The sequence below is a fragment of the Meles meles genome, chromosome 1 (genome assembly GCF_922984935.1).
Source record: "Meles meles chromosome 1, mMelMel3.1 paternal haplotype, whole genome shotgun sequence".
Lineage (NCBI taxonomy): Eukaryota > Metazoa > Chordata > Mammalia > Carnivora > Mustelidae > Meles > Meles meles.
Genome location: NC_060066.1, coordinates 3,217,484 through 3,236,179, shown reverse-complemented (window position 1 = coordinate 3,236,179; position 18,696 = coordinate 3,217,484). Strand labels below are relative to the sequence as shown.

At 55.7% G+C, this 18,696-nt stretch overlaps 1 protein-coding gene across 4 annotated transcripts in view; it reads right to left on the bottom strand.

Moving 5' to 3' along the window:
• The window catches only part of TRAPPC9 (trafficking protein particle complex subunit 9), a 500,788-nt gene that overhangs the window by 475,604 nt on the left and 6,488 nt on the right, over positions 1 to 18,696 (bottom strand). For 3 of the 4 annotated variants that reach the window (XM_046001565.1, XM_046001557.1, XM_046001569.1), the window contains exons 2-4: positions 12,790 to 13,383; positions 5,219 to 5,364; positions 2,096 to 2,224 (exon numbers count right to left, since the gene is read on the bottom strand). In XM_046001565.1, coding sequence (XP_045857521.1) covers positions 2,096 to 2,224; positions 5,219 to 5,364; positions 12,790 to 13,373 — 859 coding nt within the window. In that variant the 5' untranslated portion in view covers positions 13,374 to 13,383. The remainder of the gene's footprint in view (positions 1 to 2,095; positions 2,225 to 5,218; positions 5,365 to 12,789; positions 13,384 to 18,696) is intronic. The other variant, XM_046001575.1, reaches the window with a different exon arrangement.

The following is an 18,696-nucleotide window of genomic DNA, read 5'->3' as shown; positions in this document are numbered from 1 at the left end:
TTGATAATGATGAACAAACTAAGACAGGCCAAAGAGTAGAAGTAACCCCAGAGGAGAAACATCTACAAGTCAATGAGCATTTCTTTTCAGATTGATTGCAGAATGAACTGGGGATTTTTTTTTAATAAACCAAGTTTTGCTCACTTATTATACAGACTTACAGGTTCACACACAAGTCTCCAAGAAAAAAAAGAATCTGTGGCCTCTAACTTTTGGATATGAAGAAACTTTAAAAAGGAAATTGCAGACAAAAGGAGAACTAAAGCAAAAGGGGGTGTGGGGACTACAGAATTCTTTTGCAACCACAGAAACTCGATGGGAGGACACGTGCTGGAAATCCAAACGCGCGAATTCCTACCATCCACACTAACGCTCTGGCTGCCGTGGCCGCTAACAGTGTTCCAGGGCCACGGAGGGCGAGTCCAGGCCCTCCACATGTGCGTCTCACACACCTTCATGGAACCCTACAAGGGAAGCTGACAGTGAGTGGCACCTGCATTTCTGCCGCTGAGGAAGGAACTCGGGGAGAACGTTACGTCATCAGGCCGCCTGGTCCTCACCAGACAGCAGATGCCATTCACCTGCTATAAGATGAGGGGCCACAGACAGACAAGCCTGCAGTCACCGTCCAAGATAAACCAACTCGTGAGACGGAGCGCGGCGACAGACGTGGACCCCTCTCTGCGCGAAGGGAAGTGAAGCGGGACCGGCGTGCCGTCTGCCCTGGCCTGGGCTTTACCGCACCGCACTGCCATCGGCTGTCGCCAAAAGTTGGCGAGCCTGAGCCCTTTACACTCTGCGGAGCTAAGGACAGACACTTCTCTACTGCAGACAAAGCAGCGTTTCAAACAAACTCTAAACCTTTTCTTTGCCTACATGCAGCAAAGGGGAAAAATGAAACATTTCTCTAAAAAGTGTCTACAGAGTCTCACTAATCATATCCGTAGAACAGTCTCAACACAGTAGAACTCTTCAGATCACGGGGGAAACCACCCCCTCCAACAAAAGGCTCCCAGAGAGAGCACGAGCCAGTCTTCTCAGGAGGAAGCAAAGCCTGTGGGGGGGAGACGTGGGGCCCCACAGCAGGGCGGGCAAGACTGCAGCCAAGAGGAGGCCCGGCACCCCCACAGCCCACCCCAGTCAGCGTCCAAGCACAGGAGAGGGAGGCGCACCTGGCCTCAGACTCCGCATCCCTCTCACCCCTTCCCAGCCTGCTTCCCCCTTCCCCACATGCAGCTGGGGACCACGGAAATCGTGAGGCACGCCGTGCTGAAGAAGGACGAAATAAATCTTCCAGAACCAGTACAGACCCACCTGAAGCAGTCCTACAAAAGATGCGCCCGGTTCCAGCTGTACAGCCCCGGGAAACCGGCGACTAAACGCCTTCTACACTCTCTGCCGGCCATGGGAGAAGGGCTAACTCGGGAGGCCACGTACTCAGGCCACTTCCCCAGCCAACACGCATTAGCCACCCGGGGCTTTCTCTCTGGGGGGAAGGTGCCCAAACATCCCATCGATCAAAACACGCCTAGCAATTGTGTTAAAGCCTTGACCTGTGGGATCTTTGTTCTTACCTTCACGACCGAGGCTGCAGGTCGTTCGTTAAGGGCCAGAGGGTCAAGTTCATGGGACAAGCACTCATGACTCTGCTCCTCCAAAGACATTTTACTCCTCACCGGTGCTGACTAACATAAGGAACTCGAGCACAGTGTTAAGAGAACCTCATCAAACCAGAAAGTGAGGAAGAGCCCAGGCCCTGAACTCACTGTTGAAGTCAGTATCTGGGACCAGCTTCCCTAAATACACAAAATTAAGAAAAACACCCAGCAGAGAACTTTGAGGTCAGGCTACCAAGAAACTTCATTCAAGTGTTCCAGAAATCAACCAATCATTGCCATCCATGAACAGTAAGATTCCATAAGCTCAATGTTCAATAAAAGCGGAAGAAAAGTCTCACGCAAGACTCGTGACTCAACCATCATGTTTTATCTGAACACTTCTCAGGTGTAACCCAGAGGGAAACGTAATACGCGAGCCCCGCCCCCCTGCTTACCACCCGGAGTGAGTCTGGGCGGGAGGCCCAAGCAGCGCTTACCTGGCCGGTGTCTGTTGGCTGCCTCCGCAGGAAGCGAGCTGCCCTGGAACCTCCGCGCTCCAGTCCTGCCCCCAGTCCCGCCAGGGTAGTGGTAGATGACAGAAGCGGAACACAGCCCTTCAAGGGCAGCTGGGTGTGGGAAGAAAAGCACGGTCAGTCACGTGAGTGTCCATCACGCGCTCGGACTGCAGTGGCTGAGAACGAGCCGAACAGCTCAGTTATGCGGAAATGCCCATTTTCCCCCAAAACAAAGATGGAAGCTACAGATCACTGGTTTGCTTACAGACAGGAACGTGCCACCATCGCCTTTCCCCAGCGCCGGCCCACGCTGGCAACACCAAACCCTCTGGGGAGACGCCAGGCCTCACTGGGAGGCTGGCACACGCGAGCCTCGGGCCGGCCAGCTCGTCCCTCTGACCGGCAGCTGAGCGCTCACCGGGAGGCAGGCTGGGTGCCCAATTCCAGCGCCACGGAGCTGGGTGGCAGAAAATGCCCCCGTTGGCAATAACCCAAAACAAGACCAGCAAAGCAGGAGCGCGACGCCCCGTCCCATCGCACACCCTACATGCCCCTGGCACCCTCGGGGCCGACACCCGCGAGCCTGTCTCCTCCTCAGAGGCAACCTCGTTTTGCTCTTCTGCGTGGACGGTCACAGCCACATGCCTGCCGCGTCCTGCCTCAGTGCCCGCCCCATTTCCGCAGCGGTCCTCAAGCCTCGTGGTCTTAGCACCCTTCGACGCCGTGGAAAATCACCGAGGTTCAGAAAGACCTTGCATCTGAGCCGAGCACACCTACAGATGCTCACCCCATCTCAAAATAAAACCAAGAAAACATCCAAATACGTGTTCGCGCCATCTGACATCACAGGAAGCCGACTCCGGGTTCCACTCTCATGAACACTATCTCCCAAAACAAAAGCTGGCTGGCAGAGCAGCGCCGTTTTATACTCTCACAAATGTCTTCAGCGTCCGCTGGACGCGAGGGAGCCAGGCTCTCCTGTCTGCGGCTGCCCGGGACCACCTCCGAAGCCGCGGGTCGCGGAGCCTGTGGGAGAGCGCTACAGGCCTAGGACAGGCTGCGGGAGAAAGCGGCCATCCGCACCCTGGCCCCAGGAACCCCGCCCACGCGGCTTATCACTCGGTGGCCCCCCACGTGAGCGGGGGCCATTCTTCCTGCGGAAGTGTCTGCTGCCAGGGCCTTGGCGCTCTGGCTCGCTGGGGTACGGATACAGTCTACCACCCAATCTCTAGCCTCCTTGAGAAACCACATTCTGAAATGGAAAAACCCATTTTTAAGGGGCGCCTGGGGGGGCTCCATCATTGAGTGTCTGCTTCGACTCGGGTCATGATCCCAGGACCCTGATCCAGCCTGGCATCGGGCTCCCTGAGCAGAGGGGAGCCTGCTTCTCCCTCTCCCACTCCCCGTTTGTGTCCCCTTCTCACTGCGTCTCTCTGTCCAATAAAATCTCTAGGAAAAAGAAACACACAGACGTCCATTTTAAGAAGGTCTTGCATTTAAAGTGCCCCACAGCACATTGCTAAACATTTATCGAAGAACTGACTTCGTTTCTTCATTCGGACTTGCAGTCCAGCTGCCCGGCCGCCTGACTCATCCTCCAGGAAAGAACCTACTTGGCTCTGCACTCACACGTTTCTCTAACAGCGTTGATGGGACGCGTGTGGTCACCTGGATTATGGACACGCAGAGACCGTGCCTCCCACGCCACCCCCAGGAGGGGGTCCCCGAAGGGAAAACACATGTAAACACACAATTCCAGCACAGAGGGCAAGCTCCATCACAGGCAGGCCTCGCAAGACACCGCTGGCCCACCTGCCTGGAGGGCTGGGAGAAGGCACTGCTTTGAAGCAGGTTTCTAATGTGCTGGGGAGGGTTTGACATTGAAAGGTAACTCACAGGGCATGACCACGGGGCGGGGGGAGCGCTGTCCCATTCACAGGTGTGGGACCTTCACACCGTCTCATTCAGGACCTCAGGATGGGTTTTCATCACCCCTTCCCTGTGGGAAGCCCCAGAGCCATCAGCATGCACACGCCCCTCTGCCCAGTCCCTGGAAGCCAGTCATCGGTCCTCTGACTTCTGGGGACATTCCAGATAAGAGGCAGCCCTGTGTGTCCAGCTCCCTGACCTAACGTGGTGCTGTCAGGTTCGCCCACGCTGCAGGGGCACCTGGACCTCGTGCAGCTCTGCGTCCTTCATGTCCTGAGCTGCAGCGCACAGATGACGAGACAGTCGTGTCGGGTGTACCACGTGCGGATTCGGCTGTTCCGTACAATTACTCGGGCTCACCCAGACGGGCGGAGTGGCCACCGTCACCACGCCGTGGTACGACCCTGTTCCTGACATATCCCCGTGCCGTCACCTTCCACCTGCACGTCCTTTTTCCCTTTTGTTTAATTGTCCAACATATTCTTTTTTTTTTTTTTAAGATTTACTTATTTAATTTGACAGAGAGAAACCCAGCGAGTGAGGGAACACATGCAGGGGGAGTGGGAGAGGGAGAAGCAGGCTTCCTGCTGAGCAAGGAGCCCAGTACGGGGCTAGATCCCAGGACACTGGGATAATGACCCCAGCTAAAGGCAGACACTTAACGGCTGAGCCCCCCAGGAGCCCCTAACTGTCCAACGTTTTCATGTCTTATGAACATTCCACTGAATGGGCGTACCATAGGCAGTTGATCTGTCCACCAGCTAATGTACAGACGATGTTCTGAAGAATGAGGGAGAGAGATGACCAAGGGGGGGGGCGGGGGCGACATTCTAAGCAGAGGGCAAGACGTGCTTAAAAACAAACCCAAGAGAACCCAGAGGAACAAGGAAAAGCAGCACACTGTCGGGGAAAGTGCATGCAGGGGCCAGCAGGACGTCAGCGTGGGGCTGGGCGGGGGGGGGGGGGTGGTGCAGTGGGGAGGGGGATGGGGGGGTAAGGAGACCCGGCAGCAGACAAGGCGGCAGAGTTACCCAGACGATCCCCCACAGCAACCAGACAGCCGACTGCTTCTCCTCCCACACCCTTCATTTTTAGAACCACTTTTCTATGTTTTCTCTTATTTCAAGTAACGGTTGCTCTCATTGCATACGTGCTGTCTATGTGAGATGATCTTACCTCCAAGCCACAGGAAGTCATTCACGGAGCGGAGGAGCTCCACGGACATGTGGTAGTGCACCAAGGAGTCCTGCAGCATCCCGGCCTGGAGGCACAAATCCCCCACATGCTTGCGCATGCGCCCTTGGCACCGCTTCTTGTAGTGTCTACAAAACACAATGCACAGACGCGTGTCACGGCTGGTGCACCACTTCTGCCCCCAAAGCACACCAGCAAAGCACTATTCGACTCTCCCTCGACCCAAAAAGGCTACGAAAGCAACCTGAGGCTCTATAATTGAAAGGCAGCAGCCATCATGGCCAGTGTGGGAGCTGGAAGGGTCTTGACTTCCCAAACACCTGCCCAGTTATTTTCTAGAAGGGACAGGAACGTGGGACTTCCGCTGTGCATTTCACTTAGCAACACTAGACTTAGGATTTTCCTCCGTAAATTTTCCATGACATCAGCCCAAGAAAGTTGATGTTTCAGCTCTTCAAAATAAAATCAATTATCTTCCACTTTCTTAACCTCAAACCCATTATTACTTTATGAAGAGAGCTATGAGGCATATCAAAGGCCACTTGGCGTAGGCAGACAAGACCTCGACCTCCAGTCCATCAGAGCAGGCGCCAGTAATGCTTTGAGCAGGTGGGACCGGGCGTCACCAACAGCTCCTTGAATACCGGCAAGGAAACGGCCTTAGATAATGCAAAGGCTTCTATCTACTCAGAAACCAAAGAAACTATACCAAACCTTCCTTTACCGTTTTTGAAATATTCCTATTGTTTTAAACATTAAATTTCTTAAAAGATAAGCTTTTTTCCAAGAAAAATAGCAGCTGTGTTAAATTTCCACTCTCAGGAAGCAATCACATCAAGAGTAGAACCCCCGTGGAAATCCAGGACACGCGAAGCTTCCAGCGAAGTGAACGTTACTGACAGCCCTCGACACGGAGTTAAGTCTCCAGACCTAAGTGATGAGCTCTCCCCACGCTCTGGCTCTGGGACTCGGCACCCCGTTCCCAGTACTGGCTGAACTAAGACTGTCCCGTAGGGCAGGGGAGAGACAGAAGAGGAAAGGCCAGTCTCTGGCCCTGCCCTGCGGCACTGTGAGGATGCCCCCCCCCACCAGCAAGCCCTCCCCACCCTGTAAGAAACACCGCCCTGTACTGCCCTGCCTTCCCCACTGGACACCTCCACTCTGTAGGGTCCCTCCGCCATGTCCCTACTGCACGTGCGTGCGCACAAACGCGCACACACACACACACACGGTTGAGGGTGGGGGCTGTTCCCAAGCGGTAAATCTGATTAGGTCACTCCCCAGCCTCAAACACCCAGCACAGTTCTAGCCCTCCTCCCGCCGCCCCTGCCTCCCCTCCTCCCGCTGCCCTGCACTCTACAGCTTCACCTTCCTGCTTACCAGGGTCCCCAGTGACCTCCTGCCTAATCCTTCACACTCTCCTTAGGGCTTATTTCCACCGAAAGTTTCTCAAGAAAGCCCTCCCTGCCTCCTGCCTCTGCACTCTGAGATCCCCGGCTGCATTCCTAGAACACCCCATGCTGAATCAACTTCTGACATCTGTGAGCTCCGAAAAGGCAAGTACATCCTGCTCCCCTGGACACTCAGAAACTTGTTTGTTACGAATAAACACATGAATGGATGGTCTCAACTGGACTGAACCGATCCAACCATCCCAACTCCCTCTTTCTGCACAACAAAACCACTAACCCCTCTCCGAAAGGCCACTCCCCACTGACACCCTTCACTGCCTCCCTCTGTTGTCAGTTTTAATAAAAACCAAGTTCCTCTAAAGCCCTGCAGGACAGGTCCTCTCCAGGGTCTTCCGAGCAGCCTCCCCACTGAAGCCTGGGGCACCGACCGCACCACACCGGGCACTGACCTCAGCCCCCACCACACAAGCTTCCCGCCCCAGCCCGGGCTGCTCCTGCCACCTGAGCCACCTCCCTGGCCCCTTTACCTGGGGACTGTCAGTCTGTCTTCAGAACACAACGCAGAGCCCTGTCTCCTGGAAATCCCCCTCATAGTGTCCCTTAGCTGCCAGCTGGGGCTGCCCACCCCCCAAACACGACACCATTGTTACTGAGTTTTTGTCCATCCCCTCTATTAAGACCATGGCCTCGGGGCGCTTAGGGTGCTCCTTAAGCAGCTGCCTTCGGCTCAGGTCAGGTCATGGTCCCAGGGCCCTGGGATCAGCCCCGCATCCAGGGGCAGCCTGCTTCTCCCTCCTCCAACTCCCCCTGCTCATGCCCCCTCTCTCGCTGTTGGCTGTGTCTCTCTGTCAAATAAATAAATAAAATATTAAATATAAATAAATAAATAAAAAGACCATGGCCTCTCTGAGAGCATTTGGGAAGAGGAGAAAATGAGAAGAGGGAAGGAGGAACAAAAAGCAAACGCAGCCCGAATCCGAGGGTCCTCACAGGCCTGTCACAGGCTCCACGGGACCGCCGTGACCACCTCTAACTCTGGCGGCCACACAAGGTACCGAGCAGGGGCTCTGTCCTGCCCTGACTGTAGAGTCACAGGAGAGAACCACGTCAGTTGAACAGAAGTTCATCAGTTGAACAGAAGTTCAGGAACATGCACCCGGGAGACTGAGACGGGAGACAGGAGCCCGAAACCAGCTCCCCCACCTGCACTTCCGGGCTCCCCCAAAGCTGGACGGTGCCTGGCTCCCTCCCCCAGGGTGCTCTCGTTCCAACGGGGAGAAGACCCAGCATCGGGAGAAGACCCAGCATCGACCCCAGCATCCACACGCACACTTCCCTCCTCCGATAACAACTGTCGACCTTCAGCTCCTGCCCAGGGCCAGGTGGACGAACACTGCCCCTGTGTTGCTGTGCCGGGTGACAGACGCAGGCAGCGAGGCTTGTTGGGACATTACCCCTGCCCTGCCCCTTCTACCCTTAACCTGGTATTAATCCCCCTAATGGTAGAGGCCGTGGGACACACCAGTAGTTCCTCACACGTGGGAGAATCCGAAAAGAACCGCTTCCTCCCAAGTCCTGCAACCCACCGGTCCCAGCCCCCACCCTCCTCCCGCTGCAGTCTACACCGGCTAGGGGAGCTCGCCCACACCTGATTCTAACTAGAAGCCACATTGTGACTCCAGCGCGTCTCCCCAGTCCACTCCCTCCCCGTGCTCCAGGCTCACAAATCCATTCACCTCTTGGAAACCATCACCCAAACGTCAAACAGGTGTGTACAACACACGTCCAATATTTCACTCTCGAACCCAGCTCCTAGCAGGAGCCTCCCCGTCTTCCCCCAGTCAGCCCCGCCACGTCCCTGGCTCTTCAAGTCAAAACCCTGAGTTTCTTACTTGATTTCCTCTCCCCCTCACTGCTGCCGCCACACCAGTCAGGGACAAGACTCGTCTCCGCGTTGTCCCCCAGGGCTCACGCAGGACACTGAAGGCTCCCGGCACGGGGGCGCTGTCAGAGCCCGCCAAAGAGCGGGACATCTCTCCTGGCACCAGACGCCGGGGAAGGCATGTGAGTGTCACAGGGAGAGGCCAAGAGGATGGCCCAGGAAAAGGGGCTCACGGTTCTCTGGTCGTTCGAACTTGGAAGGGTCTGAGGTCTAGAGGAGCTCCCGGTTAAGACACCTGCTGCCTGAGGCCAGCCGATGAGACGGGAGCAGCCCTGGCAAAGCTACTGTCACAGGCGGTGGAGCAACAGGCCAGCCCCACAGGGACCCCGGCCCGCATTTCCGCATCTTCCAGTCCCTGCACTTGCTTGGGCTTCGTCCTCCCCACCCTAGCCCATAAGGGACTTTCTCAGAAGGTCCAGACCGTCTCCCCTGAGACAAAGTAAGTGAAGGAAGAAAGTGTTTGCAGGCAGCTGGGAGCAGAAAAGAAGAAACAAGGCCGCCAGGCCCGCACGGGGGTGGGGCCGGACTCTCCCCATGGGTGAGTGGGGCGGGGGGAAAGGACAAGGAGGCAGGGCAGCCCAAGGTTCTCCCTCTAGGCCCGACCTTGGTTAAATGTTGGCGTTTCACGGCTGCAAACTGGTGACGTGCCTGTCAGTGATGGACGTGAACCCAACAAAGACAGAAACAGCGCTCCCACCCACACGGGGTCAAAAGGAAAGGCTGCGCCAGGTACGGGCCATAGGATTGCAAAGGCAAACCACACACACGGCTCGGCACGCTTCCTGGCTAGAGCAGAAAGGCGGCCACGGTCAGTTCCAGAGGTCCCCACGTCCACAGCTCCAGAGCGACTAGCTGTTTAGAAGGCCCCTTTTTCCTGATACCTAGAAAAGTTGCCCTCATAAACGGGGCAAAGACAGATAGTAGAACAGCCTCTGCCCTTTCACGGAGGACGGGCGCTCAGGTGAGGTAAAGAAAAAGGCATGCTCGGGGTGAAAGCGAAAGCCTCCGGGGACCGCATCGTCGACAGCGTCCCTCCGCGGCCAGCGCGCTCCCGAGCCGGGCACCCCGCGCCGGCGGCCGCTGGCCCGCGAGCTCTGTCATGCACATCACGCAGCAACAGCCAAAAACACGAGCCTACTGCGTTCGCTCCCCAGCCAGGACCGAGCAAGGCTCTGCAGTCGCGGACTTTCCAGGTTAAAAACACGAGCCTACTATGTTCGCTCCCCAGCCAGAACCGAGCAAGGCTCTGCAGCCGCGGACTTTCCAGGTTAAAAACACGTGCCTACTACGTTCGCTCCCCAGCCAGGACCGAGCAAGGCTCTGCAGTCGCGGACTTTCCAGGTTAAAAACACGAGCCTACTATGTTCGCTCCCCAGCCAGAACCGAGCAAGGCTCTGCAGCCGCGGACTTTCCAGGTTAAAAACCCCGTGAAAAGTCCCTGTGCAGCCGCCGAAATCAACAAGCATCCCACGTCCTCCAAACAGAAAAGATTAATAAGGGCTCATTTGCCACCAAATACTAAGTAAGACCCAACACGCTCCCCAACGCAAATATCTGAACAGGTATCAAACATCAAGGGGTCACATGCTTTAAAAAGAAAAATATTTTTTAAATCAGAAAATGGAAAGATGGGCGGGGCGGTACAGGGATGGAGGCAGCAGTCAGTTTTTGGCTTTTCAAGCGGTGAAGGCAGCGAGAAGGCAGTACACGGGGAAATCTAGCTACTTGCAATGCAGCGTGTTCACAGCCTACCTTTTCAGACCCAACAACATACTCACAGGGCGGTATGGTAGAAAAAAAAAGGAAAAGGAAAGAAAAGAGGAACAAGCAAAAATTAGAAATACACAAGAACAAAAATAACTTCGACAGCTACAACGCTGCCTGTCCAAGAATCTCCCGTGGGCTTTCGAGGCCTGGGGCACACGAGAACGTTCCCGTGAAATACGTCCGCACCTCGTGTTACGGGGGGCTGTGGGGACCAGCGTGGCCACAACTGCCACAGGCCTGCGGACGTGATCAGTGCGCCACCCAAACCTCGGCCTTCACCTAGACGCTTCCTGTGAGCTACGACCTTCGGTCTCTTTTTAAGCTGGACACTCCTACCAAGAGCGGCAGGAGAGAGCTGGGCTCTGTCTCCGCACCAAGTCAGTGTGTTAAAACGAGAGCGCCGTAGCCGAGTGAGAGCAACAACGGACCAGCAGGGATGACGGGACAGTGTATTTGATCTGAGGTCACCAGCGTCACTACGTCACACAAGTTCCAAAGCTGGCTGAGAGTCTACGCTCGCCGCGAACAGAACGGTCCCCCGGGGAGGGCCATTCCGTCTAAAGCTGGACCTCCCGTGCCTGCAGCCATGTTCACATGCTCACATGCCAGGCTCATAGTCCCCGGGCTTGTTACTCCCGCCAAATCGTGAGCATCGATTTCCAACGGCAAGAACGGGCCAGCATTCTCGGTGGGTCTGCACCCTCAAAGCCAAGAAGTCGATGACCAAACAATGCCCCCGGTTCCTCACGTAGCAGAGGGTCCGAGCAGGACCCCTGGCCACCTCCGAGGCTTCAGTTGCTGGTCTGTACGGCAGGACCAGCCAGTCCCAGCCCACGCCACACTGCGGGGGTGCGGGGTGCAGGGGCTAAGTGCGTGTTGGCCCCGTGTGGCGAGGGGAGGTCACCAGGAGGCTTTGGAGAAGGCCTGGCTGCCCCTCGTGGCTGCCCCTCACGGCTGCCCGGGCTCCCCCACCTCCCCACCCCAGCTCCAAGGTGGGAAAGGGAAGCACTGGCGTCCTGACCCCGGGGCCAGTGCGAGGACTGAATACAGGATCATGGGTGTAAGAGGCCCTTCCCTTAGCCACACACAGGCTTGTCTGGGGAGGAAAGAAAACCAGCACGGACCCTGTGAAGCACCCCAGGGAGGGGACTTAGGCCATTCTGTGCTTGCCCCTTGCAGGGCTGGCCTGGGCCTGTTTTTCTCAGTTCTATAACATTTTCTCCTCCAACTTACCAACAGATGGCAAGCCAGTGTTTGACCTCAGGGAAACTCCAGAAACACGCTAAGCACCTGCTCTGCAGGGCCACTGTGCCCACGGGACATGAGGTCACTCAGTCCTCGCCCGCAAGACTCTCATCCACATTCTATAGGAGGGGAAGGAGGGACTTGGTGCCCACGGTCATGAAGCCCCACACTCTCTTGGCTGAAGGGGACCTCCTCCAGGGAAGCATGGAACCTACGCATCGTCTTCCTCTGTGCATGGACACCACAGTGGCCACGGCACAGGGAGGCAGCGCCGGGGACAGAGAGGGGAAGCAAAGGGCACAGGGGATATGCTGCAGTTCCAGTGCAAAGCTGAGCCGCTGACTTCATCTCAGGGGAAATGTGAGGCCTGGCCTTTCCCTGCTCTGTTTGATGCCCCCCGTGACACACAGAAGAGAGAAACACGGCCATGGGCAGAAGGAGCTCTTTGGGAAGTCCCTGGCAGCGTGCCCGACACCGTGGCGCTCGCCTTGGCTGGCTGTCAGCGAGGACTGGGACCCTGGAGCTATCAGCTGGGAAGAAGGGCCTGACCCGTGCCCAGTTCCCAGCCCCGGAGGCAGGAGCTCCACAGCTCAGCTGGGCCAGCTCCTGGCTCGGCTGCCTCTCCAGGCCCAGCACCTCACTACGAATCAAAGGGATGAGATGGAAGAGAAGTTTCCAGCTGCGCACGAGGCAGCGCTGCCCAACCGGAATAACATGGGAGCCGCGTACATAGAGCTTCTGGCTGCCAGTGTACAAAGGAACACCTGGAACCAATTTTAATATTTTCTTTAACCTAATGTATGTAAACTATGATCTCTTTGACATGTAAAAAGATTAACAAAATATTTTCTTTTCTCCGTACTAAGTCTCAATACCTCATGAGCACTTTCCTTACAGCACATCTCAGCTCAGACTAGCCAACCCTCCGGTGCACAAGAGCCACGGGACTGTCGTGGACAGCAGCTCTGGGGGTCCCACGGGGAGGGCTGGCTGAAACGGGAGTAAGGACACCCACTAACCCTAAAAGGATTCCCCTTAACCAAAGGCTGTCCCGTTTCTAGAAGTCTGAAAACCATGGCCCACGCCTGCCTACCCCTTGTGACATCAAATACTACCCCTTGCTTCTCCCTTCATGATCTCAGGAAGCAAGCCAAGCATGAGGCCTCCGGGCCTGCAGGTGAACTTACCTACTGTCTGTGTCCAGTCCTACGAAGTCCTTCTTCTCAAACGGGACGCAGAGAAGGGGGATCTTATCCCCGGACTTGTCGGTGGCCCTGTCCAGACGCTTGGACTCGAGCACAATGAAGAGGGATTCGATGAAGTCCTCGATCCTCTTCTCCACCGTCTGGCAGTCCTCGTAGTTGGGGTAGAAGGTCACATCGGTGCGCGGCTGCTCGGCGATCTCTCCCCGCAGCCCAAAGACGAAGAGCCGGGAGTCGTAGAGCGTGGAGCCATAGATCTCCTTCTGCACGTGGAACTTCTCGAAAGTCTGCGGCCAGTCCTTGGCGGAGAAGCAGTCCGTGATGGTGATGAGGCCCACGACCTTGCGGTGGGTCTGGAAGTCGCCCCACTCGTTGTTCTCGGGCGGGTAGTGGTGCCGGTAGCGGATACAGAGCACCCGCTGGGAGTCCCGCACGCTGATCTGGCTCACGGAGGAGATCCTCTTGTAGATCTTGAAGAAGTTCTCTTCGGAGACGATGCCCACAGGCTGCACCACCACGAGGAGAGTCTGGTGGTCCTCGGCGCACTGCATGTAGTCAGGGACACTCATCCTGAAGACTCTGCCGGAGAGAACGAGGGCACTCAGGGGCGCGCGGCTGTGAAGGCTGCTGGCCCAGCCTGGGATGTGGTGGTTCTCGCGTGAACCACCTGCGAGGTCGGGGGGCGGGAGGCACAGAGCCGTGGGCTGCCCTCTGTCCCTGGGGCTCTGCACCCGGAAACCACAGCTCTTGCCCAAACACCACAGCGCCTGGACGAGGCCTTGAGCTCCTGCAGCAATGGGGGGTGCTCTTTTTCTATTTCCAACACCCAGCCGGATGCCGACGGAGGGTCAGGACCCAAAAGTGCTCCCTGCACGAAGGCACCGCTGCCTCATCCCCTCCACAGGACAGGAAGCAAAGAACCACAGCGGGACCAGAAGATCTGGATTTGACCTTCAGTCTACCCGGGACGGAAATGGCTTGTACGAATGTCATCTCACCTACACCTTTCTGTGACACCACCTCCGCGCTACTGATGAGGCACCTGGGGCGGAGAGAGGCTTATCACCGGTCAAGATCAGAGAGGCCGGGTCAGAGGAAGTTCGTCCTCTGACCAGTGTGTTCTGCACCCCCTCAGAAAGAACCAAACCCACGTGGGGGCTCCCCAGAGAGCCACAGCAGCCCCTGGAAGACTTCCCAGACCCCCAGGAGTTGGGGCTGAAGGCGGGAGATTTAAGGTTCTGTGTTTCTCAAAAGAAGGCACAGCTTTAGAAGCAACTGCAAAACATGCATCCGGTCCAGGCCTTCACTGCAGAGACGGAGAGGGGACCCCGGCGCTGCTGAGGGAAGGCCGCCCGGACAAGGACCAGCTCGCGGCAGCACCAGCAAGCCCAGGGCCCTGCTGATGGATGAAGCCTCCACGTGGTGCAGGAGAACAAGTGCAGGAAGAAAAGACAGACCGGCCCTCCCCAAGACAGAGGACAGGCGGAGCAGCCCTCCCCAAGACAGAGGACAGGCGGAGCAGCCCTCCCCAAGACAGAGGACAGGCGGACCGGCCCTCCCCAAGACAGAGGACAGGAAGACCGGCCCTCCCTGAGTCAGAGGACAGGCGGACCGGCCCTCCCTGAGATGGAGGACAGGCGGACCGGCCCTCCCCAAGACGGAGGACAGGCAGACCGGCCCTCCCTGAGTCAGAGGACAGGTGGACCAGCCCTCCCTGAGATGGAGGACAGGCAGACCGGCCCTCCCCAAGACAGAGGACAGGCGGACCGGCCCTCCCCAAGACAGAGGACAGGCGGACCGGCCCTCCTCAAGACAGAGGACAGGCGGACGGGCCCTCCCCAAGACAGAGGACAGGAAGACTGGCCCTCCCTGAGTCAGAGGACAGGCGGACCGGCCCTCCCCGAGATGGAGGACAGGCGGACCGGCCCTCCCCAAGACAGAGGACAGGCGGACCGGCCCTCCCCAAGACAGAGGACAGGCAGACCGGCCCTCCCTGAGTCAGAGGACAGGTGGACCGGCCCTCCCCGAGATGGAGGACAGGCAGACCGGCCCTCCCCAAGACAGAGGACAGGTGGACCGGCCCTCCCCGAGATGGAGGACAGGCAGACCGGCCCTCCCCGAGACAGAGGACACATGGACCGGCCCTCCCCGAGACAGAGGACACGTGGACCGGCCCTCCCCGAGATGGAGGACAGGCGGACCGGCCCTCCCTCCACATACTGTGCGATGAGGCTTCATCAAGTCATTCAGTTTATCGGATCTAACCCGCTGATCTGGATCACCAAAATGACGGTGGGCTCTATGCAGGTGCCACGGGTTACTGAAGTTGGGAATTTCGAGTCATGATGGAATTCCCAGCTGTGCTGTGACCCCAGCGGGCACTCTGGGCCGGGCAGGACACGAGCCACGAGCGCTGCCACACACACACATGTCTGTTAACACGTGCTCACATCACACCCAGCCCACCGAAGGACAGCCGTCTCCAGATAAGACCGAATTAATGACATTTAAAGCAGCCGGGCAGCACTCATTATTAGAGAAAAGGAGGCTATTATCTCCTTAGCAACAGGTGGCAGAGACGTGACCGCAGCCACCGAGTCCCTTGAGCTGCTTCTCTTCCTGGCTGTCATTCTGCGTGACCGTGAGTCACAGAGTGTCACCGAAGGTTTCCCTTCTGTGAAAGGCTCTGGTTGAAATGAACAAGGCTGAAGTCTCGTCATTCATGCCCCCAGCACTGAGCGAGGACCTCCCATGTCCCAGGCTCTGTACAGACGAGGAGACAGCGTTCCGGGGACACTCATGAGGACAAAGGGGAGACAGATATTAATTCCCCCCTGCTGGATATTCAGACTTGATGCTACTCTGGTGAGACCTCCTACCTGGTTTTTGGTGGAGCATAACAAATGAGTTTATGGTCCAGAATCACCAAGAAACTTCAGAAGATCCACCGAGGTGGGGAGTTTTTATGCCCCTACCCCCCTTCGCCCCCCCAGAGCAAGATCAGACACGCCCGCGACTACTGACAGGACACAGGGATCCTTTTGGGGGCAATGAAATGTTCCAAAGCTGTGGCAACGGCGCACAGCTCTGTGAAGGGCCGAGCGCCGCCACACTGTGGGCTTAAATGGGCCAACGGTGTGACAGATGAATGGTATTGCAGTACCTTTTTGTGGGGAAAAACGACCAAATAAAAAGCTGCAGTCAGCACAGGGCTGGCCGGGGATAAAAAGAAAACCGGAACGTAATCCCACCCAGAACCAGACGACGTGTCCACGGCAGCCTCAAACACAGCAGTGCCGCTGCGGGGCAGAAGGAAAGACTCTCCGGTACGTGACACGAGACAACGGGCCATCGCCGCGTAAGCAGAAGACACATCGGTGACGCCCAGTCAGAGACGGGCAAGACGCTCGAAGAGGCATCTTTGAAGACAAACCTCAAAGGGCCAGGACAGGTACAGAAGGGTGCCCCACCTCAACGGCAACCAGGAAAAAGCTAATTAAAACCACAGACACAGGCCATTTCACACCCAAAATAAACTGACAAAATAAAAATTGTATTGTGGTAAAATATACATGAGATCTACCATTTTCGGGTGCACAGCTCTAGGGCATCAAGGACACTCCCACCGCTGGGCAAGCATCTCCAGAAGCTCCCCATCCCCCCACCCGGTCCTCTGTACTTGGTGAATTCCCCACGCCCGCTCTCCCCGGCCCTCAGCAGCCACGATTCTGACTTCCTGTCTCTACGAACTGAACCGCTCCACGTCCCTCCTGTAAGTGGAACCACACATTCTGTGTCCTTTCGAGACTAGTTTATTTCACTAGGTGGAAGGTCTTCAAAGTTCATCCGTGTTGGGGAAGGAATCAGCATTTCCTTCTTCTTCAAGGCTTACAGCCCACTGTATACATATACTGTTTACCCATTCATGCATCACAGCTCACTGGGGTTGCTCCTAGCTCTGGGCCACTGTGAACGATGCTACTACGCAGACAAAACATTTTAAGTACGAGAACCACCAAGTGTTTACGAAGATACAGATCAAAGTAACTGTCCTACAGGACAGCAGGCATACAGACTGGTACATCCTGCGCCCAGGAATTTCCCTCCCAGAGCAACTCTGGCATGTGGATAGCAGGAGCATAAACAAAGGATCCTAGAAGCCAGAACTAGAGGGGCACCTGGGTGGCTCAGTCGTTAAGTGTCTGCCTTCGGCTCAGGTCATGATCCAAGGGTCCTGGGATCGACCCCTACATCGGGCTCTCTGCTCAGCGGGGAGCCTACTTTCCCCTCTCTCTCTGCCTGCCTCTCTGCCTACTTGTGACCTCTGTCAAGTAAATAAATAAAAATTTTTTAAAAAAATTTTTTAATAAAAAAAAAAGAAAAAGAGGGGTGCCTGGGTGGCTCAGTGGGTTAAGCCTCTGTCTTCGGCTCAGGTTGTGAACTCAGGGTCCATCTGGGGATCCAGCCCTGCATCGGGCTCTCTGCTCAGTGGGGAGCCTGCTTCCCCCTTTCTCTCTCTGCCTGACTCTCTGCCTACTTGTGATCTCTCTCTGTCCAATAAATAAAGAAAATATTTAAAAAAAAAAAAAAAGAAGAAGAAGAAGAAGAAGCCAGAACTAGAAACGACACAAATGTCCACTGTCAGGACAGTGGACAAATAAACTGTGGTCTTCTCACGCAATGGAGTACTACAGAACTCTGAACATGAGTGGCCCAGAGTGACCCAGCAGGAACACAGCGGAATCTTATCAGTGCCATGAGCAAATAAAGGAGGTCATGGGTCAGTACAAGCAGCAGAATCCGCTTACATCAAGCTCAAAACAGGAAACGCTACACAATTATTGTTTAGAGATATTTACACACAAAGTAAAGCTATAAAGAAAAATAAATTTGGGGACTGGTTACTTGGGCAGAGAGGAGTGTAGTGTGGGACAGACAGAGGTGTCGGAAATTAAGTCAGATGGAGATACTTGTTCTGCCATTCTTTATACATAAACAGCACGGGCAGCTTTGTTAGAGTCTGTATTTCAAAATTTCTCAAGAGTTAGGGGCGTCTGGGCGGCTCTGTCAGTTGGGCATGTGCCTTCGGCTCAGGTCCTGATCTCAGGGTCCTGGGATCGAGCCCTGAGTCGGGCTCCCTGCTTAGTGAGGAGCCTGCTTCTCCCTCTCCCTCTGTATGCTCTCGCTCTCTCAAATAAATAAATAAAATCGTTTAAAAAATGTTTTTCAAGAGTTAAAAAAGGAAGAAGGTCCAACTTCAAGGAGCTCACAGTCTAGTTGTCTGCAGGTCAACCGGTCTCAGAGCCCAGACTCGGCCCAGTCCTAGTCTCAGAGCCCAGACTCCGCCCCGTCCTCCACACACGGGTTATGCGACTGCTCCTGCAAATACCTTCCTCTGTGAGCCAGAGAACAGGAGGCACAGAGAGGCAAGTGTATTAAAGCTGCAGATCCCCCTGAAGATAAGGCACAGCGGGTCCTGGGCCCAGGTCTCACGACAGGTGTTCAATTTCTCTAGTCTGAAGAAAATGAGAGAAAGCAGAACAGTGCATGAACTTCTCATAAAACTAAACTCAGGTAAATTTGGTAAGTGTTTTGTTTTTATTTTTTATTTGTATTTTATTTATTTATTTATATTTTATTTATTTATTTATCTGGCAGAGAGAGATAACAGGAGAGAGAACACAAGCAGCGGGAGTGGGAGAGGGAGAAGCAGGCTTCCCGCAGAGCGGGGAGCCCAAGGCGGGGCTCCATCCCAGGACTCTGGGTTCATGACCTAAGATGAAGGCAGACGCTAACGACTGAGCCACCCAGGCACCCCCTGGAAAGTGCTTTATTAATATTAACTAGCATTGTAATTTATGGTTAGGTAATGAACTTCCACATTTTTTGGCA